This window comes from Hylobates moloch, unplaced genomic scaffold (assembly GCF_009828535.3).
Source record: "Hylobates moloch isolate HMO894 unplaced genomic scaffold, HMol_V3 SCAFFOLD_13, whole genome shotgun sequence".
Taxonomy (NCBI): Eukaryota; Metazoa; Chordata; class Mammalia; order Primates; family Hylobatidae; genus Hylobates; species Hylobates moloch.
In genome coordinates this window covers 38,774,623-38,798,219 of record NW_026652288.1, presented here as the reverse complement: position 1 = coordinate 38,798,219, position 23,597 = coordinate 38,774,623, and the positions used below count along the sequence as shown (strand labels likewise).

The window sequence follows — 23,597 nt, the reverse complement described above, 5'->3', positions numbered from 1 at the left end:
GCCAAGGCGGGTGGATCGCCTGAGGCCAGGAGCCGAGACCAGCCTGACCAACAAGGCGAAACCCCGTTTCTACTAAAAATGCAAAAAATAAATTAGCCAGGCGTGGTGGCGGGAGCCTATAATCCCAGCTACTCGGGAGGCTGAGGCAAGAGAATCCTTTGAATCCGGGGCGGGGGCGCGGAGGTTGCAGTGAGCCGAAATCGCGCCACTTCACACTTCACTCCAGCCTGGGAGAAACAGCGAAACTCCGTCTCAAAAAAAAAAAAAAAATTTGGGTAGGAAGGACAAGTAGGGACGGTGCTTGCTGCCAGAACAACCAACAGAAACTCCTTGAAGGCCTTCCTGGCACAAACGTAGTCTCCAGCACCCTCTGCCGACCAGGCCCCGCGCTCTGAGTGCTGAGACAGCCCTCAGCCATCGGTGCCTTAAGTGTTGCGCGTTACCTTGGAGACAGCGTGAGAGGAGGGCGTGCCTCTGTAAAGGCGGAAGTCGGCTGTGGAAGTGTGGGCGGCCATTTTGGGACCGGGCAAGAGGGGCGGGACTGTTGCGGCCAAGTGACAGTTGACCGGTTTTAACCAAGTGACTGGTATCACGGGGCCGGGGAGAAAGCTGTGCCATCCGGGGCGGGGGGATGCCGGGGACGGGGAGGAACTAGGAAGGGGAGGGGAGGGGGAAGGCGAGAAGGGGAGAGGCAGGGGAAAGAGGGGAGAGTCGTGGGAGCTGGCAGAGGAGGGAAAGGGGGAGCCGAACGTGAAGGGCGAAGGGCGGGGCGGGGTAGGAGAGTCGGGGTATAGAGCAGGCAGGTGTTAATGGCATGGGAAGGACAAGTAAGAAGTGGGGCAAGAAGGTGTCGCGGTACGAGGGGAAGGTGAGACTCAAGAAGGTGCCGGCTAAGAAGCTGGTGCTGGCGTGGAAGGAGAAGGTATAGGGAGAGGAAACAACGAAGGGCGAGGAAAGATCCCAAGGCGAAAAGACAGTCTCCATCAGGAACGGGCAGGGCGAGGAGGAGGGGCGTTGCCAGAGGGCGGGACGGGGCGAGGGGCCGGCGCGGGAAGAACCAATCGCCGAGAACCCGGGGAAGGGACTGGTCCATAAAGACCAGGTGAAGGAGCAGGGGCGGGGCCAGGAGCGGAAGCAGAGTGAGGAGCAAGCCCCGGGCAAGAAACAGGGGCCCTGCCGGGAGCAAGAGCAGGGGCGGGGCCAGGAGCAAGAGCAGGGGCGGGGCCGGGAACAGGGGCGGGGCCGAGAGCAGGGGCAGGGGAGGGGCCGGGAGAGGGGCGAGACGAGGTACAGTACCCAGGCCCTGGGCAGACCCGAGCGAGGAGAAAGGGGCGATACCAAGAGAAGTGCGAGGGTGGGGCAAGAGGTTGGGGCAGAGCCGGATGGAAGTACACGGGTGCGATCGCAGGCAGGAGCAGGACGGGGAAACACAAGAGGGGGACTGTCAAAGCGAGAAATAGAAACCAAGACCAGGTGAAGAGCAAGAGTGAAATACAGAGTAGGGGCGGAATAAGGAGCAAGGTGGGGATAAAGTTAAAGGAAGAGACGTGGAGGCGGGGCGGAACGAGGCGCAGGAGCAGGGGTGTGGCCAGAAACATTAGTAGGGCTGGGGACCGGAGCAATAGCAAAGGTGCGATCCCCACGAGGGTCAGGGGCAGGGCCAGGAGCAAGAGCAGCGGCGGGACCAGGAGCAAGTGCAGAGGCGGAGCCAGGAACAAGAGCAGAGGCGGGGCTAAAAGTCCGTGCGGGGGCAGGGCCAGGAGCAAGAGCAGGGGCGGGACCAAGAGCAAGTGCAGGGGCGGGGCCAGGAGCAAGAGCCGGGGCGGGGCCAGGAGCAAGAGCCGGGTCGTGGCTGGCAAGGGCTGTGAGAGGCGCAGAAGCGAGGTAGAATCTTAGAAGTGGGCTCCAGAGAGCTGTCCTGCGCGTGGGTGTTGACGCCTGCGTTCTCCAGGTTCTAGCCACGTTATGTGCGGCCCAGCCATGTTCCCTGCCGGTCCTCCGTGGCCCAGAGTCCGAGTCCTGCAGGTGCTGTGGGCCCTGCTGGCAGTGCTCCTGGCGTCGTGGAGGCTGTGGGCGATCAAGGATTTCCAGGAATGCACCTGGCAGGTTGTCCTGAACGAGTTTAAGAGGGTAGGCGAGAGTGGTGTGAGCGACAGCTTCTTTGAGCAAGAGCCCGTGGACACAGTGAGCAGCTTGTTTCACATGCTGGTGGACTCACCCGTCGACCCGAGCCAGGTGAGGGGACCAGGGTCAAGTGAACCAGAGGGATTTTGAACCCGCACTCCACTCATTTCTGGACATGTGGCCTAACCTTTCTTTGCAGAAATACCTGGGCTTCCCTTACTACCTGAAGATCAACTACTCCTGCGAGGAAAAGGTGAGTGGGTGCAGCACGGATAGGCACATTCTATGAGCCTTGGTTTTCCCATCTCTAACATTTTTATTTATTTATTTATTTTATTTTTTTGAGACGGGGTCTTGCTCTATTGCCCAGACTGGAGTGCAGTGGAGCGATCTCGGCTCACTGCAACCTCCGCCTCCCATGTTCAAGCGATTCTCCTGCCTCGGCCTCCCAAGTAGCTGGGACTACAGGCGTGTGCCACCACGCCCGGCTAATTTTTGTATTTGGTAGAGACAGGGTTTCACCACGTTGCCCAGGCTGGTCTCAAACTCCTGACCTCATGTGATCCACCTGCCTCAGCCTCCCAAAGTGCTGGGATTACAGGTGTGAGCCACCGTGCCTGGCCCCCATCTCAATATTTTAATAGTGGTAGCACCATCCAACCCTCGTGGCTTTAAGGATTCAAGAAGGCTGTCTGTGTACAGTTCCCAGTAACCCACCAATCACCTAGTAGGTGCTCAAGTAAGCTTTTTTGTTCCATGTTTTTTGTTGTTGTTGTTGTTGTTTTGAGACGGAGTCTGGCTCTGTCGCCCAGGCTGGAGTGCAGTGGCACGATCTCGGCTCACTGCAAGCTCCGCCTCCTGGGTTCACACCATTCTCCTGCCTTAGCCTCCCAAGTAGCTGGGACTACGGGCGCCTGCCACCATGCCCGGCTGATTTTTTGTATTTTTAGTAGAGATGGTGTTTCACCGGGTTAGCCAGGATGGTCTCGATCTCCTGACCTCGTGATTCGCCTGCCTCAGCCTCCTAAAGTGCTGGGATTACAGGCGTGAGCCACCTCGCCCGGCCTTGTTCCAGGTTTTTAAAGCTATGAGTAGGAGTTTACCATATATATAATTCACACACCATAAAATTCACCATTGTTATTTTTGTTATTTTTCTGAGGCAGGGTCTCACTCTGTTACCCAGGCTGGAGTGCAATGGTGAAATCACAGCTCATTGCAGCCTTGACCTCCTGGGCTCAAGTGAACCTTCTGCATCAGCCTCTTGAATAGCTGGGACTAGTTGTACGCCACCACACCAGCACGGGAGGATCACTTGCATCCAGAAGTTCAAGACTAGCCTAGGTGAATTTGGCTGGGCATGGTGGCTCACACCTGTAGAAATGCTAAGGCAGGATCATCATAATGAGCCTAGGAGGTTGAGGCTGCGGGGAACTGTGATCATGCCACTACACTCTGGCCTGGGTGACAGAGTGAGACCCTGTCTTTATTTTTGTTAATTAATTAATTAATTAATTTTTGAGATGCAGTCTCACTCTGTTGTTGGGGTGATCAGACCCAGCACCAGGTCGGGGGGGGTGGGGGCCAACGAAGTCCGGCGGAGTCAAAGGATTGAGAAAAAGACAGTTTGAGAGAGAAAAGTAAAGTGGGACCAGGGGGCCATTCCTAGTGTATGGAGGCTGCTAAGGCCCCGAGCTCTGGGAGCCCACCCTATTTATTGGTAATCCAACAAAGAAACAGGTGGTGAGAATGTGGAGGTCAAAAGGATGCGATGCATTAAGCACATGATTTAAAGCTGTGATGGTTTAGCATTTGCTCTGCTACTTGAGATAATGGAGAGCAGGTTCTTTTAACTCAAGATACAATCAATCCTGGGAGTGCAAGGAGCCAGCAAGTCTAGACACATTCCAGAGCCACGGGCCCTGGATTCTATCCAAGCCACGAGGGATTTTATGCCCTGAGCTTAGATTATGGTGCATCAGGGTAGCCTGACTGCCCTTTAGCACAGAGCTTGGTGTTCCAAAGGCCACAAGGGGTTTTAGACCCTGGACCCCGGACATGTTCCAAGACTCTTTTACATTATGTCAGACATGCAAGCCCTGCTTCCGCTTCTCCTAACACTCTGTCGCCCAGGCTGGAGTGCATTGGCACGATCTCGGCACACTGCAGTCTCTGCCTCCTGGGTCCTAAGTGATTCTCCTGCCTCAGCCTCCTGAGTAGCAGGAATTAAAGTTTTTAATTTTGGTGAAGCCCAGTTTATAAATTTTTTCTTTTTTTTTTTGCTTGTGTTTTTTGTGTCATTTACAAAGGCCTTGCCTAACTAAAGATCATGAAGACTTACTCATATTTTCTTCTAAGAGATTTTTAGTTTTAGTTCTTACATTTAGGTCTTTCATCCATTTTGAGTTAATTTTTGTATATGGTGTGAGGTCCAAGCTTTTACATGTGCATATCCAGTTGTCTCAGTACCATTTGGTGAGATTATTATTATTATTATTATTTTTTTGAGACAGAATCTCGTTCTGCCATCCAGGCTGGAGTGCAGTGGCGTGATCTTGGCTCACTGCAAACTCCACCTCCCAGGTTCAAGCGATTCTCCTGTCTCAGCCTCCTGAGTAGCAGGAATTACAGGCATGTGCCACCATGCCTGGCTAATTTTTATATTTTAGTAGAGACAGGGCTTCACCATGTTGGCCAGGCTGGTCTCGAACTCCTGATCTCAGGTGATCCACCTGCCTTGGCCTCCCAAAGTGCTGGGACTACAGGCATGAGCCACCATGCCTGGCCTGTTGAGATTATTCTTTCACCACTGAATTCTCTTGGCACCTTTGTCAAAAATCAATTGAATATAAATATAAGGGTTTATTTCTGGACTCAATTCTACTCTAAATGAATTGATTTCTCAATAATTCATTGCTCTAAATGCCTATTCATATGCCAGTACCACAAAGTTTTTTTTTTAATTTTTTATTTTTTTTTATTTGAGACAGGGTCTCACTCTATCACCCAGGCTGGAGTGCAGTGGCGTGATCTCGGCTCACTACAGCCTGCACATTCTGAGTTCAAGTGATTCTCCTGCCTCAGATGCCCAAGTAGCTGGGACTACAGATGTGCGCCACCACGCCCAGCTAATTTTTGTATTTTTAATAGAGACAGGGTTTCACCACGTTGGCCAGGCTGGTCTCAAACTGCTGATCTCAAGTGATCCACTGGCCTCGGCCTCCCAAAGTACTGGGATTACAGGCGTGAGCCACTGTGCCCGGCCTACACCTCAATTACTGTAGCTTTGTAGTAAGTTTTCAAATGGGGAAGTTTGAGTCCTCCAACTTTGTTCCTCTTTTTCTAGATTGTTTTGGCTATAGTTAATTGTTTGGGCTCTGAAGCCAAGCACATAATAGCTATGTGTTCTCAGGCAAGTTACTTAACCTGTCTGTGCCAAAGTTTTCTCATCGTTAACAAGGGTATGGTAACAATCATATAGTGATTAAATATGTGTAAAGCATGCATGTAAAGCATGGCTCATAGAAAGGGCTCCATGTGGGAATAATACCTTTTCCTATTCACTCAACACCCACTGTGAATTAGGCCCCCCTTTTACTGAAGGTGATACAATGGTGAATAAAATGGTCAGGTTTTCTTGTGGATTCAGTTGTCTGGGGAGGCAGAAAATCAGCAAGTAAATGCATTAAAAATGAAATAATAGGCTGGGCGCGGTGGATCACGCCTGTAATCCCAGCACTTTGGGAGGCCGAGGCGGGCGGACCACAAGGTCAGGAGATCAAGACCATCCTGGCTAACACAGTGAAACCCCATCTCTACTAAAAATACAAAAAATTACCTGGGCGTGTTGGCAGGCACCTGTAGTCCCGGCTACTCGGGAGGCTGAGGGAGGAGAATGGCGTGAACCCAGGAGGCGGACCTTGCAGTGAGCTGAGATCGTGCCACTGCACTCCAGCCTGGGCGACAGAGCAAGACTCCGTGTTAAAATAAAGAAAGAAAGAAAGAAATAATAATTTTGTTTTTGTTTTATTTTTTTTGAGATAGAATTTCGCTCTTGTTGCCCAGGCTGGAGTGCAATGGCGTGATCTCGGCTCACCGCAACCTCCACCTCCTGGGTTCAAGCGATTCTTCTGCCTCAGCCTCCCAAGTAGCAGGGATTACAGGCATGTACCACCACGCCCAGCTAATTTTGTATTTTTAGTAGAGATGGGGTTTCTCCATGTTGGTCAGGCTGGTCTTGAACTCCCGACCTCAGGTGATCCACCTGCCTCAGCCTCCCAAAGTGCTGGGATTATAGGTGTGAGCCACCGTGCCCGGCCAATAATTTTTTTTTTTTTAGAGACAGGGTCTTGCGCTGTCACCCAGGCTGAAGTGCAGTGGCTTGATCATAGCTCATTGCAGCCTCAACCTCCTGGGCCCAAGTGATCCTCCTGCCTCAGCCTCCCAAGTAGCAGGGACTACAGGCTCGGGCCATCACACCAGTGGACTTTCGATTAGACAGGGTCTCACTATGTTGCCTAAGGCTGGCATGAAAGAATTTCTGAGAGTAGTATTAATAAATGCAAAGAATAAAATGAGGTAATATGTTAGAAAGGAGAGGGCACTGTTTTAGTGGGGGTGGTTGGAGAAGGTCACTCTGGAGAGGCCTGAGCAGAGACTCAAATGATAAAAAGTGGGGACTATTAGGAGAGCCAGGCAAAGCTTTCCAGGCTGAGGGAAGAGCCAGCACGATGGCCCAGAGGTAGGAAAGAGGTCAGCATGTGTGAGAAACTATGACGAGGCCTTCGTGGCTGGAGCAGAGTGAGTGAGAGGGAGTGGAGGAGGAGAGGTCAGGGAGGTGAGGGGGGAAGGTTTTTTGGGCTTGATGGGCCATGGTGAGGACTTGGCTTTTACTCTGAGACAGAGCCTGAGAGGGCCCTATGCAGAGGAGGGATGGGATCTGATTCCAGGCTTCACTGGCTCCCTCTTATTGTTGGGGGAGCAGGGCAGGAGCAGTGAGACAAGGAGGAGGCTGCTGCATTGCCCAGGCAGGAGATGACTGGGACAGGACCAGGGTGTTAGTGGCTACTGTCATCCTCACAGGAAGGAGGTCCCTGCCCCACTAGTACCTCCTCCTCTGCAATGGGAACTCAGGCAGGGCCAGGGACAGGTGTAGTTGACAGGATTGAAAGGAGCCTGGCGCTGGGTGTGGTGGCTCATACCTATAATCCCAGCACTTTGGGAGGCCGGGGAGAGATTGCTTGAGCCCAAGAATTCAAGACCAGCCTGGACAACATAGGGAGACCCTATCTCTACAAAAAAAAATTAAAAAATTGGGCCGGGCATGGTGGCTTATGCCTGTAATCCCAGCACTTTGGGAGGCCAGGGTGAGTGGATCACCCGAGGTCAGGAGTTCCAGACCAGCCTGCCCAACATGGTGAAACCCCATCTCTACTAAAAATGCAAAAATTAGCCGGGCGTAGTGGTGCATGCCTATAATCCCAGCTACTCGGGAGGCTGAGGCAGGAGAATCTCCTGAACCTGGGAGGCGAAGGGTGCAATGAACTGGGATGGCGCCCTTGTACTCCAGTCTGGGCAACAAGTGCAAAACTCCACCTCGGGAAAAAAATAAAAATAACAAAATTAGCCAGGCATGGTAGCGGTACCTGTAGTCCCAGCTATTTCGGAGGCTGAGGCAAGAGGATTGCTGAAGTCTGGGAGAGGTGGAGGTCACAGTGAGCTGTGATGGCACCACTGCACTCCAGGCTGGGCAACAGAACAAGACCTTATCTTAAAAAAAAAAAAAAAAAAAAAAAAGAAAGGCCAGGTGCAGTGGCTTACACCTGTAATCCTAGCACTTTAGGAGGCTAAGGCTGGAGGACTGCTTGAGGCCAAGAGTTCAAGACCAACCTGGCCAACATAGCAAGACCCTGTCCCATGTAAAAAATAAATAAATAAATAAATAAATTACAGAAATAGCCAGCCTGGGCAACAGAGTAGACTCTGTCTCTACAAAAATTAAACAATTTTCAAAGAAAGAAAGGCGTGGTGGCTTAGGCCTGTAATCCCAGCAGTTTGGGAGGCCGAAGCGGGCAGATCAGTTGAGGTCGGGAATTTGAGACCAGCCTGGACAACATGGTGAAACCTCGTCTTTACTAAAAATACAAAAATTAGCTGGGCGTGGTGGTGCACGCGTGTAGTCCCAGCTACTCAGGAGGCTGAGGCAGGAAAATCACTTGAACCCAGGAGACAGAGGCTGCAGTGAGCCGAGATCATGCCACTGCACTGTAGCCTGGGTGACAGAGTGAGACTCCTTCTTAAAAAAAAAAAGGGAAAAGAAAGGAGCCTGGCAAAGAAAGGCAGCCCTCTCGATGAAGGGCTGTGCACAGGTGGCTGGATCTGGTAAATCCCTTGCCCTGGTCCCACAGCAACCAAGGCCTCCCCTTGGCGGCCTGAGTGCCGCCTTCTCTCGGGGATGCCTCTTGGCCTTCACTGGTGCTGGTCCGCATGCCTGAAACATCCTTCTCCTCTTCTCCCATTTCCACTCTAAGCGCTCCCCACCCTTTAATATCCAGCCAGGATCCCACATCCCTGGGAGGTTGTCCAGGCATGCCCTGTCACCCTCGTCCTCAGTCCCTTCCTGTGTAACCGCCCCATCCTACCCCTCACCCCAAGCTCCAGGCCCAGAACCTGGCTGTCCTCTGACTTGCATAGGTGGCAGAAAGTCTGCTGCAGAGAGGGTGGAAGCCCACCTCAAGAGTGAGACTGGGGGCTGGATGAGATGGCTCACGCCTTTAATGCCAGCACTTGGGAGGCCAAGGTGGGAGGCTCACTTGAGACCAGGAGTTCAAGACCAGCCTGGGCAATGTAGTGAGACCTCATCTGTCTTTTTTTTTTTTTTTTTAAGCCTGGAACTGGGAATCCCTGGAGTGGAAAGCAGCACCCTGGGTGCCACATCCCTCCCACCTTCCCAGCATCCTTCCCACCTGCACAGTTTTGTTCATCCCATGCTGCCCTTCCCTGTGTATTCCCTACATGCACATTCTGTCTGCAGACACTGGCTCTGGAGTCATCTCCTCCAGGAAGGCCTCTGACTCCCTCCACAGCCCCTTGCCCCTCTGCCGCCTCCTAGGCTGGCCCATCCCCCATCCAAGCCCCAAACCTAGACTATGTCCTCTGACCATCACATGGTGGACAGTGTGCTGCCCCCGGACAGCCCAGGAGACAGACTGTTAGAGGCGGGCTCAAGGCAGGGGGCACCCAGAGGCTACCATAAGGACACACTTGTGGGGCCATCTCACCCTCAGCCCTCTGAGGACCTGGTACGCATGGGCCACCTGACGGGGCTAAAGCCCCTGGTGCTGGTCACCTTCCAGTCCCCAGTCAACTTCTACCGCTGGAAGATGGAGCAGCTGCAGATCCAGATGGAGGCTGCCCCCTTCCGCAGCAAAGGTGGGCCTGGGTGAGGCAGGAGGGGTCACAGCCTGGCAGGGGTGTGGGGTTTGCTGGGGGCCTCTGTGGGGCCATGATCTGAGGAGGGTATGTGAAGGGCAGGAGCTCAGCACATTCCATGGCCTAGAGGGGCCACACAGAGGCCCCAGTGGGACCCATGGCGTGGAGGCAGGTATGGGGAGTTGTGGGGAGATCTCAGTGTGGTCTGGGGCCTGGAACCAGCCATTGGGAGGCCCCAGCAGTTTCAGTGCCCAGGGCCTCCCTGCAGAGCCGTGCGTGGCAGAGGAAGTGTGTAGCATGAGCTGGTACACGCCCATGCCCATCAAGAATGGCAGTGTGGTCATGCGTGTGGACGTCAGCAGCAATGGCCTGGGGACCTTCATTCCAGATAAAAGGTACCCTTTCCCAAGACGGGGGCCGGGGTGGACTCCGGGGGAATTCCTCACCCCAGGGTCCCCAGAGGAGCCAGTGGGAGATCCAAGGGAGAGAATGGGGAGAGGAGAGGCAGCTACAAGCTGTGGAACCCCTGACACTGGGACCTCACCTGCGCATGTCCTGCACCTGCTGCTAGGTTCCAGGTGAATATCAATGGCTTCCTGAAGAGAGACCAGGACAATAACATCCAATTCACTGTGGGAGATGAGGTGAGGGAATCTGGGCAGGGGAAAAAGACAATGGTCTGGGCCTTAGGCTGATGCCCTGGTTACTTCCCAGACAAGCAGCAGATCCCATTTAGGGAGCACCAACTTCATGCCAGGCCCCACATGAAGATCCCATTAATCTCCCCAGTGACCCGTCAAGGGGACGTACTCTCACATACTCCATTATAAAGAGGAGAAAACTGAGGTCCCAAAGGGATGGAACCATTTTCCCATAGTCCCTCAGCATGGAAGGAGTCTTGAAGTTATCTGTCTGACTCCTATACATACCTGTACATATATATATGCACACACCTGTACATATATATATGCACACACCTGTACATATATATGTGCGCACACCTGTACATATATGTGTGCACACCTGTACATATATATAGGTGCATACCTGTACATACATACACACACACACACACATATATATATATATTTTTGAGACAGGGCCTCACTCTGTCATCCAGGCTGGAGTGCAGTGGTGCAATCATGGCTCACTGCAGACTTGACCTTCTGGGCTTAAGCAATACTCCCACCTCAGCCTCCCTAGTAGCTGGGACCACAGGCATGTACCACCATATCCAGCTAATTTTTAAACTAATTATCATTATTATTATTATTATTATTTTTGAGACAGAGTCTCGCTGTGTCACCCAGGCTAGAGTGCAGTGGTATGATCTTGCCTCATTGTAACCTCCGCCTCCCGGGTTCAAGCAATTCTCCTGCCTCAGCCTCCCAAGTAGCTGGGATTACAGGTGCCCATCACCACGCCCAGCTAATAATTTTTTCATTTTTTGTAGAGACAAGGCCTCACTCTGTCACCCAGGCTGGAGTGCAGGGGAATGACCTTGTCAGGCTCAGGTGATACTCTCAATTCAGTTTTTGTATTTTTAGTAGAGGCAGGGTTTTACCATGTTGCCAGGGTGGTTTCAAACTCCGGGGCTCAAGTGAACCGCCTACCTTGGTCTCCCAAAGTGCCAGGATTACAGGCGTGAACCACTGTGCCCAGCCCATGCCCATATTCAATTTTTTTTTTTTTTTGAGACAGAGTTTCGATCTTGTTGCCCAGGCTGGAGTGCAGTGGTGTGATCTCGGCTCACTGCAACCTCTGCCTCCCGGATTCAAACAATTCTCCTACCTCAGCCTCCTGAGTAGCTGGGATTATAGGCATGTGCCACCACACCCAGCTAATTTTTTTTTCGTATTTTTATTAGAGACGGGGTTTCTCCACGTTGGCAGGCTGGTCTTGAACTCCCAACCTCAGGTGATCCACCTGCCTCAGCCTCCCAAAGTGCTGGGATTACAGGCATGAGCCACCACGCCTGGCCTCATACCCATATTCTTAATCCCGATGCATTCACCCATTCATTCATGCAGTCACTCAGCAGGCACTTACTGAGCACATGTTGTTGCATCATGGGGACACAGCAGTGAACACACAGACCCAAATCTCTGCCCTCCTGGAGTTGACACTCTAGTGGGGGAGACAGATGGCAAACCGGCAAACTGTGAAAATCAAGTGAATTCCGTAGTAGGGTAAAGGGTGGTAAGTGCTCTAGAGAGAAACGGAACAGGGCAACGGGAGTTGGGTCTGTGCAGAAGGAGAGTGCAATATTTAATAGGATGGTCAAGAAAGGCCTCATTGAGAAGGTTAAGCTTCCAAGGAGAGAATCGCATGGATACTGAGGGAAGAGCAGTTCATCAGGATAAACAGCATTTCATCAGGAGAAACAGAGGCCCTGAGGTGGGCGTGTTCCTGGGAGGTCTGAGAAGCAGAGAAGAGGCCGTGTGGCTGGGAGAGAGGGAGCGAGGGGGAGAATGGTAAGGATTGAAGTCAAGGAAGTGAGAAGGACAAATCGCGTGGGGCCTTGTAGGTCCAGGTCAGGCCTTGGACCTAAATGAGATGGAGCCTCAGGAGAGTGGTGGGAGTGTTGGCGTCCCTCCTGTCCCTCCTTGGCAGCTCTTCGACCTGATGCCCCGGTACTTTGTGGGTGTCTCATCAAGGCCCTTGTGGCACACTGTGGACCAGTCACCTGTGCTCATCCTGGGAGGCATTCCCAATGAGAAGTACATCCTGATGACCGACACCAGCTTCAAGGACTTCTCTCTCGTGGAGGTGAACGGTGTGGGGCAGATGGTGGGTGGGGCGTCTTGGAGGGAGCTGGGCCTCAGCCCCTGAAATAGGGTGGGGGCCTGGGGCTCTAGAAGAAGTCCCCAAAGACACATCAGTCCCCATGAGAGGCAGATAGCATGAAGAAAAAACACAAGATTCTACAGCCAGAGGGCCTAGGTTCAAACCCTGGTTCTGCCACCTCCTGGCTGCCTGACCCTGGACCTGGCAGTTCAATGACCTGGTCTTCAGATTCCCATTTGTAACATGGGAGTAATATTTATATTTACTTCATAGGATTGTTGTGAGGATGATATAAGTTAATAGTTTCTGGCCAGGTGCAGAGGCTCATGCCTATAATCCCAGCACTTTGGGAGGCTGAGGTAGGAGAATCGCTTGAGAGCAGAAGTTCGAGACCAGCCTGGACAACATAGTGAGACTCCATCTCTACCAAAAATACAAAACTTAGCCAGGGGTGGTGGCATGAGTCTGTAGTCTCAGCTGCTTAGAAGGCTGAAGCGGGAGGATTGCTTGAGCCTGGGACTTCGAGGCTGCAGTGAGCTATGATCACACTGCTGCACTCTAGCCTGGGAGAGAGATCGAGACCCTGTCTCAAACAAACAAACAAACAAACAAACAAAAAAAAAACAGGCGTGGTAGCGGGCACCTGTAATCCCAGATACTCAGGAGGCTGAGGCAGGAGAATGGCGTGAAGCTGTGAGGCAGAGCTTGCAGTGAGCTGAGATCGTGCCACTGCACTCCAGCCTGGGCAACAGAGCCAGACTCCATCTCAAAAAAAAAAAAAAGTTAATAGCTTCCATAACCAATGATATATATGTGCCATCACCTTCTACACTCTGGAAAATTCTGCATTGCAATATACATCTCTGCCCAAGGGTTTCTTATTAGGCATTGAGAGCCTATATTATCCCAGAGTAGGGAGGGAGTGTCTGAAGTAAGGATCTTTTGGCTTCAGCGACAGAACTATGTTGGAATTAGTGCAGCTACAGGAGAACGCCAAGCCAGGTTGGTTTACCCAGAGAACTGGCTTTAAGAAGTGCACCCACAGCCGGGTGCAGTGGCTCACGCCTGTAATCCCGGCACTTTGGGAGGCCGAGGCGGGTGGATCACCTGAGGTCAGGAGTTCAGACCAGCCTAGGCAACATGGTGAAACCCCGTCTCTACTAAAAGTACAAAAATTAGCCAGGCATGGTGGCAGGCACCTGTAATCCCAGCTACTCAGGAGGCTGAGGCTGGAGAATCGCTTGAATCTGGGAGGCGGAAGTTGCAGTGAGCCAAGATCGTACCACTGTACTCCAGCCTGGGCGATAGAGCAAGACTCTGTCTCAAAAAAAAAAAAAAAAAAAAAAAAAAAGATTGCCTTAACCTCCTCCCATCAAGGTCAAAAGTCCTACTCACAATTTCTGAGGATCCCACGTGGATTAGTATTCTCCTGACCCCCTCTGGTTCTGAATTCCTGCTTATGTGGAATTTGTTCAGTTTGTGGACCATATTCCTGTCCTGTGTCAGCTTTCTCTGTTCTGAGCCAAGTCTATTCAGACATTGTTTAATTTACACACACTTTAAAAAAAAAAAGGGACAGGGTTTTGCTCTGTCGCCGAGGCTGGAGTGCACTGGTGTGATCATAGCTCACTGCAGCCTCCAACTCCTGGACTTAAACGATCCTCCTGCCTCAGCCTACCAAGTAGCTGGTATTACAGGCATGCGCCACCTTACCTGGCTAATTTTTAAAAATTGTTTGTAGAGACACGGTCTCACTATGTTGCCCAGGCTGGTCTCAAACTCCTGCCCTTAAGCAATTCTCCCATCTAGGCCCCCCAAAGTGCTGGGATCACCGTGCCTGGCCAATTTCCACAGACTTTTTTTTTTTTTTGAGATGGAATTTCACTCTTGTTGCCCAGGCTGGAGTGCAATGGTGTGATCTCAGCTCACTACAACCTCCACCCCCTGGGTTCAAGTGATTCTCCTGCCTCAGCCTCCCAAGTAGCTTGGATTACAGGCATGCACCACCACACCCAGCTAATTTTGTATTTTTAGTACAGATGGGGTTTCACCATGTTGGCCAGGCTGGTCTCGAGCTCCTGACCTCAAGTGATCCACCCACCTCAGCCTCCCAAAGTGCTGGGATTACAGGCATGAGCCATCGCGCCTGGTCATAGAGAAGGTGTTTATATTCATAGGAATGAAAACAAGTTCAATTTAAATTCAGGCATCCAAATTCTTGTTCCTTATTTTTTTTTAACTTATTGAAGTGAAATCCATAAATTTAACCATTTTAAAGTGCGCATCACTGGCATCTAGTTCACTCACAATATTATGCAACCACCACCACTATCTACTTCCAAAAAATTTCCATCACTCCAAAATAAGCCCTGGGTTTGTTTTTATTTCATGTCAGACAGGTAATGGGCCGACACCATAACAAGGCTTGAGGGAGACACATCTCAGATGACGGTGAAAACCCAATCACCACACTTAGAAACTACAAGAAGATCCTATGATCTTGTTTTAGTTCTTTATTTTTTTTTTTCTTTTTGTCATGGTCTCACTTTGTTACCCAGGCTGGAGTTCAGTGGTGCAATCTTGGCCCATTGCAGCCTCCACCTCCTGGGTTCAAGCCATCCTCCTACCTGAGCCTCCCTAGTAGCTGGGACTACAGGCACATATCACCATGCCTAGCTAATTTTTGTATTTTTGGTAAAGATGAGGTTTTGCCATGTTGCCCAGCTTGGTCTTGAACTCCTGACCTCAAGCCATCCTCCTGCGTTGGCCTCCCAAAGTGCTGTGATTACAGGCATGAGCCACCGTGCCCGGCCTTATTCTTGTTCTCTAACCAAGGAGATTTCTCCCTGATGGCCTCATCTATTTGTCTCCTCTCTTCCCTGCTCCTGTCTCTCTCCACCACTCCCTTCCACACTGCCCGCAGGAAACAGATCCTCCCCTGGCTCATGGTTGGGGTCCAGGTATAGATCCTGTAACAAAGAGACCCTGGAAGGGAATTACTTAAATAGAGACTGTTGCTCCTTCTTTTTTTTCTTTCTTTCTTTCTTTCTTTCTTTCTTTCTTTCTTTCTTTCTTTCTTTCTTTCTTTCTTTCTTTCTTTCTCTCTCTCTCTCTTTCTTTCTTTCTTTAGACAGAGTCTCGCTCTGCTGCCCAGGCTGGAGTGCAGTGGCGCAATCTCGGCTTACGCAACCTCCGCCTCCCAGGTTCAAGTGATTCTTCTGCCTCAGCCTCCCGAGTAGCTTGGATTACAGGCACCCACCACCACACCTGGCTGATTTTTGTATTTTTAGTAGAGATGGGGTTTTGCCACGTTGGCCAGGCTGGTCTCGAACTCCTGACCTCAAATGATCTGCCCACCTTGGCCTCCCAAAGTGTTGGGATTACAGGTGTGAGCCACCGCACCCGGCCGTTGCTCATTCTCATAACAGTCCAGAGATGAAGAACCTTGTTCCTTCCATTTTCTCTCTTCACCATCCCCTGGGCTCAAGGTGTTGGCCTCTGTATGATGGCAGCCACTGGGAAAGGGGAGGAACAGAAGTAGAGGGCACGCCATTTTCTTTTAAACAAACTTCATTTCCACTGACATTCCACTAGTGAGAAGGGGTCACCTGGCTACATCCAACTGCAAGGGACACTGGGTGGTACATGCCCAGCTAAACTCAATCACCAAAAAATATGGGGAAGTGGATTTGAGAGCTTCACTAGCCATCTCCTGAAAGTGGAGAAGAAAGTTTATTGGTTCATGAGACAAAAAAATTCAGGACTTCAGGCTCTGCTTGGCCCAGGATTTCAAACAGTATCACTGAGATGGGGTTTCTCGCCTCATCTCTTGGACCACATTCCTCTGTTTTTTGTTTGTTTGTTTGTTTTTTGAGATGGAGTTTCACTCTTGTCACCCAGGCTGGAGTACAGTGGTGCAATCTTGGCTCACTACAACCTCTGCCTCCTGGGTTCAAGCGATTCTCTTGCCTCAGCCTCCCAAGTAGCTAGGATTACAGGCACATGTCACCATGTCCAGCCAATATTTTGTATTTTTAGTAGAGATGGGATTTCACCATGTTAGCCAGGCTGGTTTTGAACTCCTGGCCTCAAGCAATCCACCTGTCTCAGCCTCCAAAGTGCTAGGATTACAGGCACTCGGCCACATTCCTCTGTATTGACTTGATGCTCAAAACAGTCCTGTTGGCTGGGTGCGGTGGCTCAGGCCTGTAATCCCAACATTTTGGGAAGCCAAGGTGAGCAGATCACTTGAGCCTGTGAATTCGAGACCAGCCTGGCCAACATGGTGAAACCCCATCTCTACTAAAAATACAAAAATTAGCCAGGCATGGTGATGGGCACCTGTAATCCGAGCTACTCGGGAGGCTGAGGCAAGATAATCGCTTGAACCCGGGAGGCAGAGGTTGCAGTGAGCCAGGATTGTGCCACTGCACTCCAACCTGGGTGACAGAGTGAGATCCTATCTCAAAAAACAAACAAAAGATGGTTCTGTTTTCTGGAACTGAAGACTACAGAGGCTGCATCTTCTCAAGCCCACATTCAGTGGGAAAGATCTTTCCCAAGAATCCCCACATCCCCAAAGTCACAAGATTCCTTCCACTTGGTACAGCTCAGGTCCCTTCCACCCCAACAAAACCAACACAATCACCATGCCCAACATGATGCCTAGTGAATTAAATGAGTCAGAACTTTCCAATGAGGCTGAGGCGGGAGGACTGATTGAAGCCAGGAGTTCAAGACCAGGGCAACATAGCGAGACTCCCATCTACACATTTATTTATTTATTTTAATTAGCTGGGAGGCCGGGTGCAGTGGCTCACGCCTGTAATCCCAGCACTTTAGGAGGCTGAGGCGGGTGGATCACGAGGTCAGGAGATCGAGCCCATCCTGGCTAACACGGTGAAACCCCGTCTGTACTAAAAATACAAAAAATTAGCTGGGCCTGGTGGTAGGCGCCTGTAGTCCCAGCTACTCGGGAGGCTGAGGCAGGAGAATGGCGTGAACCTGGGAGGCAGAGCTTGCAGTGAGCCAAAATCACACCACTGCACTCCAACCTGGGCGACAGAGCAAGACTCCGCCTCAAAAAAAAAAAAAAAAATTAGCTGGGAATGGTGGCAAGCACCTGTAGTCCCAGCTACTCGAGAGGCTGAGGTGGGAGGATTGCTTGAGCCCAGGAGTTCAAGACCAGCCTAGGTAACATAGCGAGACCTCACCTCTACAAAAATAAAAATAAAAAAATTAGCTAGGCATGGTGGTGAGCACCTGTCATGCCAGCTACTCAGGAGACTGAGGTGAGAGGATCGTTCGAGCCCAGGAATTTGAAGCTGCAGTGAGCTATGATCATACCACTCCAGCCTGGGTGACAGAGCCAGATCCAGCCTTTAAAAAAAATGTTGCTTGGGGTGAGCATGGGGTGTTGTATCCACGTAGGTATAACCCTGACTGTAGCCAAGGGCACAAGGACCGTTGAGCATGCTGTGCGCTGCCCAACTCCAGGGGGCACACGAAGCCTGAACTGGCTCAGGCCTGGGTCACCTGCTTCTCTGGTCCATATGGGAGAGGTTTGGCTGCCAAGGTGCTGCTGCGGGGTGAGCAAGGAGAGCGCCCTGGGGCAGCTACGTGTGTCCCTCCCAAGCAGCTGTCAGAGCAGGAGCTTCCCCCCAAGGCAGGACATGGGGGCTGAGGCCAAGGCCACCTGCTCACCACTAGCCTCTGCTCCCCTGCAGCTAAGCATTGACAGTTGCTGGGTGGGCTCCTTCTACTGCCCCCATTCTGGCTTCACGGCCACCATCTATGACACTATTGCCACCGAGAGCACCCTCTTCATTCGGCAGAACCAGCTGGTCTACTATTTTACAGGCACCTATACCACACTCTATGAGAGAAACCGCGGCAGTGGTGAGTGTGCTGTGGCTGGACCCACACCTGGGGAGGGCACCCTGGTGAACCTCTCCACTGAAGGTACCTGGGGGCTGGAATTGCTGTGGGTGAGGCAGTGGGGAAGGAGCTTGCCAAGGCCCCAAATCACCCTTGCCCACCCCTAATGGGCCTTGCCTTGCCCTTTTTTTTTTTTTTTTTTTTTTTTTGCCGGGATGAGGTTTCCACCCAGACCCTCCTGGGAATTGTGAGCAGCTGTGAGAAGAGAGGGTGTGAGAGTAAAGGGAGGTAGAGAGAGGCAGACACACGCGTGTGCCCACACACAGTGGCAGAAGGACATACCAAGACAGACCAGACGGGGAGAGAGAAAGTCAGAGGGAGAGGGGCATGGCAAGTCAGAAAGACAGAGTGGGAGGAGAGGGAGAAACAGATGGGCAAAGCCTCAAGGGAAACTCATTGGAGAGGAAAAAAGAGAGTCTAGGCACAGTGGCTCAGGAGGCCAGACTACTCAAGAGGCTGACAGGAGGGGGCATCGCATGAACCCAGGGGTTTGAGGCTGCAGTGAGCTATGATCACACCACTGCACTCCAGCCTAGGCAACAGAGCAAGACCCTGTTTCAAAAAAAAAAAAAAAAAAAAAAAAAAAAGCTGGGCGCGATGGCTCATGCCTGTAATCCTAGCACTTTGGGAGGCCGAGGTGGGTGGATCACTTGAAGTCAGGAGTTCAAGGCCAGCCTGACCAACCTGGTGAAACCCCATCTCTACTAAAAATACAAAAATTAGCCGGGCGTGGTGGTGGGCACCTGTTATTCCAGCTACTCAGGAGGCTGAGAAAGGAGAATTGCTTGAACCCAGGAAGCAGAGGTTGCAGTGAGCTGAGTTCACGCCACTGCACTCCAGCCTGGCCAACAGAGCGAGACTCAGTTTTAAAAAAAGAGAGAGGAAAAAGCAAGAGAGATGAAAAAGAGAGACTATTCAACTTAATCTTTAAATGATACCGTGGCTGGGCGCGGTAGCTCACACCTGTAATCCCAGCACTTTGGGAGACTGAGGCAGGTGGATCACGAGGTCAGGAGTTCGAGACCAGCCTGGCTAACACGGTGAAACCCCATCTCTACTAAAAATACAAAAAATTAGCAAAATTAGCTGGGCGTGGTGGCACATGCCTGTAGTCCCAGCTACTCGGGAGGCTGAGGCAGGAGAATCGCTTGAACCCGGGAGGCAGAGCTTGCAGTGAGCTGAGATCGTGCCACTGCACTCCAGCCTGGGCGACAGAGCAAGATGCCATCTCAAAAAAGAAAGAAAGAAAGAAAAAAGCCAGGCGTGGTGGCTCACGCCTGTAATCCTAGCACTTTGGGAGGGCAGATCACGAGGTCAGGAGTTCGAGACCAGCCTGGCCAATATGGTGAAACCCCGTCTCTACTAAAAATGCAAAAATTAGCTGGGTGTGGTGGCGTGTGCCTGTACTCCCAGTTTCTCGGAAGGCTGAGGGCCGGCCGGTGGTCCGTTGTAACCACACTTTGGGAGGCCGAGGGGGGCGGATCGCAGGACAGATCGAGACCACGGTGAAAACCTGTCAAGACACCAAAACTCTCCTGTTTCTTCTGGTTTTTCCCGCCATCTCAGTGAGAACTGTCAGCTTACGGAGTCACTGGAATTGGACTATAACTTACATTTCATAAGTGAATGCATGTCCCCAGCAGCTTTGCTTTATCTCTTTCTTAGGGCACTTTGACAGTGGGAGGAACCAAATTCAAATTGGCTTAAGCCAAAGAAAAGGGGTGTTTATTGGCTTCCGTGGCTGAAAAGCCCAGGAGCATTGTTGGTTTCAGGGATGGCTGCACCAGGGGGTCACTGTCACGGTTAGACAGTCACCTCCTTGTGCATGCCACGGTGATTCAGGCCCCTGCCCAGCAATTGTAGACTTTTATGCCCCTCAGTAGCCCCAGAAAAGAGCATCTTGTTGCTGATGGCAAGCTGATATTGCCTCTGATTTGGCCAGCTTGGTCACATGCTAATCACTGTGGCCAAGGGAGTGCAAGGGAGGTGTCAGCCCAATCTGACCCTCATGGACAGAGTGTGAGCAAGGAGGATTTTCTCAAAGGCAGCGGGTGCCCTCTGCCAGGTGCTCCCTGACACCACACTGAACAGGTGCTTCAGCATGAGGACAGATAACAGGCTCACTAAAGCCAGGGAGATGTGGGCGGGGGTGGAGGCCCCAGATCCAACCACCTGGGTCTGAGGCCCCATGCTGACTTCCCTAGGCAGTTGGGTTCGTGTCCTGGCCAGCGAGTGCATCAAGAAGCTGTGCCCTGTGTATTTCCATAGCAACGGCTCTGAGTACATAATGGCCCTCACCATGGGCAAGCATGAGGGTTATGTACAATTCGGGACCATCAGAGGTAAGGGTATGGGCCTCTGTCAGCCCCAGGGACTCCTCCATACCCTCTCTCACCTCCGAGGATTCTAACCTTGAGCCCTCACTCATCACCATGTGCCCTGAGGAGGGCCCCCAGGCTGAGGGTGGTGGTGGTGGAGGGATGCCTTTGTAGGGGTAGGGCTTGGGGGTATGTTATGTATCTTTCATGATGTACTTGGTTTTAAAGGGCAGAAGAGCTGGGCACAGTGGCTCATGCCTGTAATCCCAGCACTTTGGGAGGCTGAGGCAGGTGGATCACTTGAGGTCAGGAGTTCAAGAACATCCTGGCCAACATGGTGAAACCCCATCTCTACTAAAAATACAAAAATTAGATGGGCGTGGTGGCAGGCACCTGTAATCCCAGCTATTCAGGAGGCTGAGGCAGGAGAGTCACTTGAACCCAGGAGATGAAGGTTGCAGTGAGCCGAGATTGTGCCACTGCACTCCAGCGTGGGCAACAGAGTGAGACCCTGTCTCAAAACAAACAAACAAACCCCCCCCCCAAAAAAAAAAATAGCAGAAGCACAATTCAAAAATAATTTAAGTACAGCTGGGCACAGTGGCTCATGCCTGTAATCCCAGCACTTTGGGAAGCTGAGGTGTGTGGATCACCTGAGGTCAGGAATTCGAGACCAGCCTAGCCAACATGGCGAAACCCCATCTCTACTAAAAATACAAAAATCAGTTGAGCATAGTGGCACACACCTGTAGTCCCAGCTACCTGGGAGGCTGAGGCATGAGAATTGCTCGAACCTGGGAAGCGGAGGTTGCAGTAAGCCGAGATCATGCCACTGCACTCCAGCCTGGGCAACAGAGTGAGACTGTCTTAATAATAATGATAGTAATAATAATAATAACTTAAGCACAAAGAATTTGTGGACTTACATAAATGAAAAGACTACGGTTCAACTTCAGGTATGGCTGGATCCAGGGGCTCACAGGGTAGGTCATCAGGACTCCATCTCTTGGTAAGGTAGTGCAGCATAGTAATTAATTATAGCACAGATTCCGGAGAGAGACTGCTCCATCACACCTTCGCTGTGTGCCTTTCGATATGTAACTTGACCTCTCTGATCTCGTTTTCTTCACCTACAAAATGTGGCTAAGGGTAGTACCAGTATCTAGGTCACTGGATTGATATAAAGATTAAATAAGTTGGTTTTTATAAAGGTCTTAGTGCTAGTGATGTGGTGAGTGTTACAAACAGTTTATTATCATTGGTCCTATAATTTGGGTCCATTTTCAGGTAGCTATTCCTGCATGGAGGCTAAAGGTGGCCCCTTAAAGCTTGAGACTCAAGTCACCTACTAGTCTGAGTCACACCAAAAGAATGAAGACAGCATCTTTCCCATTAATTCTAACACAAATCCCAGAGTAAACTCTGATTGGCCCACTGTGGGTCACATGGCCAGACCTGAGCCATGAGACCCACAGTCTCATGACTGTGACCAAAGACAGACATGCTCTGATGGGCCAGATGTGAGTGACAAAAGGCCAGAGAATGAGATCCCAAGGACTGAGGGGCTGGTGGGCATGAGGAGGGCAATCAGAGTTGGCTTGATGGGCTGCCAGACAGGAGGGAGAGGGCCTGAACATGAACCCCACCTTGCTTTGCAGATGGCCAGGTGTCCTTTGAGATGCTGCCCAGGCAGTGGTCTGTGTGTGAGCAGATAGGAGGTACTCATTCCCCGGATGGGTCTGCAGTGGGAGGCTGGGGGAACTGAGGATGTAGAAGAGCAGGGGAGGGTGGCAGGGGTCATGGGAAAGAATGGGCAGTGTCTTAGGGAGGGGTGAGAGTTATGGGGAGGGGCACAGCTGGCACAGGACCAAGGCTATTGAGCCCTGGGGCGGCTCTGGACTGCCCCTTTCCCTCTCAGTTACCACCTGCTCCATAATTTGGTCTGAATACATCGTGGGTGAGTATACCCTACTGCTGCTGGTGGAGAGTGGATATGGTAATGCCAGTAAACGTTTCCAGGTGGTCAGCTACAACACAGGTAATGAGGGTGACGCAAGGGGCTGGGCGCAAAGGGGCAGGAGCCCAGACTGTGGACTGCATGCCCATCCTGAGGGATCTCTGCCCAGCAGACAGAGGGAAGGAGACATTACCTGTGTCACTCCTGGTTGAGGGGTAGCAGTGGAGAACAGGATATAGGCTTGGTGATCTGAAAGGGCCCTGTGGCTCACAATAAAGAGATTTTATTTTACCTGCAGTGAGAATAGGGCCCCTATGTAGAGTTGTACAGGCTGTGCACTGCACAAAACCCCCAACTGAGGGGTCAGAGGAGACAGGTCCTGTGCCTTAACAGAACTGTTTCCTCTCAGAGGCAGTGCCTTTTTGTAATTCACATGAAGAAATTCTAAAGGGCTAGGCACGGGGTTCACACCTGTAAACCCAGCACTTTGGGAGGCCGAGGCCAGAGGATCGCTTGAGGCCAGGAGTTCAAGACCAGCCTGGGGCAATATGGCAAGAGGCTGTCTCTACAAATTAAAAAAAAAAAAAAAAAGCTGAGTATGGAGGCGCGCCTGTAGTCCCAGCTACTTGGAATATACCCAAGGTAGGAGGATGGCATAAGCCCAGGAGGTTGAGGCTACAGTGAGCTATGATCATGCCACTACCTGGGTGACAGAGCAAGACCCTGTCTCAAAAAAAAAAAAAAAAAAGAGCAGAGCCAGGCGTGGTGGCTCGTGCTTGTACTCCCAGCACTTTGTGACGCCAAGGTGGGTGGAATGCTTGAGCTCAGGAGTTTAAGACCAGCCTAGGCAACATAGCGAAACCTCATCTCTACTAAAAATACAAAAATTGGCCGGGCACGGCGGCTCATGCCTGTAATCCCAGCACTCTGGGAGGCCGAGGCAGGGGGATCACCTAAGGTCAGGAGTTCAAGACCAGCCTGACTAACATGGTGAAACCCTGTCTCTACTAAAAATACAAAAATTAGTCAGGCATGATGGTGGG

At 51.4% G+C, this 23,597-nt stretch overlaps 1 protein-coding gene and 1 non-coding gene across 8 annotated transcripts in view; one reads left to right on the top strand and one right to left on the bottom strand.

Annotated features, from left to right (window-relative positions):
- The first annotated feature begins 514 nt into the window (after positions 1–514).
- CATSPERG (cation channel sperm associated auxiliary subunit gamma) overlaps positions 515–23,597 on the top strand; it is a 34,782-nt gene continuing 11,699 nt past the window's right edge. Inside the window, exons 1-11 of one of the 7 annotated variants that reach the window (XM_032173043.2) lie at positions 515–586; positions 1,952–2,235; positions 2,324–2,377; positions 9,411–9,555; positions 9,824–9,950; positions 10,127–10,199; positions 12,169–12,324; positions 18,069–18,240; positions 20,484–20,621; positions 22,256–22,315; positions 22,516–22,635. In XM_032173043.2, coding sequence (XP_032028934.1) covers positions 1,966–2,235; positions 2,324–2,377; positions 9,411–9,555; positions 9,824–9,950; positions 10,127–10,199; positions 12,169–12,324; positions 18,069–18,240; positions 20,484–20,621; positions 22,256–22,315; positions 22,516–22,635 — 1,315 coding nt within the window. In that variant the 5' untranslated portion in view covers positions 515–586; positions 1,952–1,965. Of the gene's footprint in view, positions 587–1,249; positions 2,236–2,323; positions 2,378–9,410; positions 9,556–9,823; positions 9,951–10,126; positions 10,200–12,168; positions 12,325–18,068; positions 18,241–20,483; positions 20,622–22,255; positions 22,316–22,515; positions 22,636–23,597 lie in introns of those variants that run through there. The other 6 variants (XM_032173044.2, XM_058426690.1, XR_009209368.1 and 3 more) reach the window with 6 other exon arrangements.
- On the bottom strand, positions 14,732–14,833 carry LOC116481364 (small nucleolar RNA U13). Its single transcript, XR_004251527.1, has one exon. It is a non-coding gene; the product is annotated as a small nucleolar RNA U13 (small nucleolar RNA).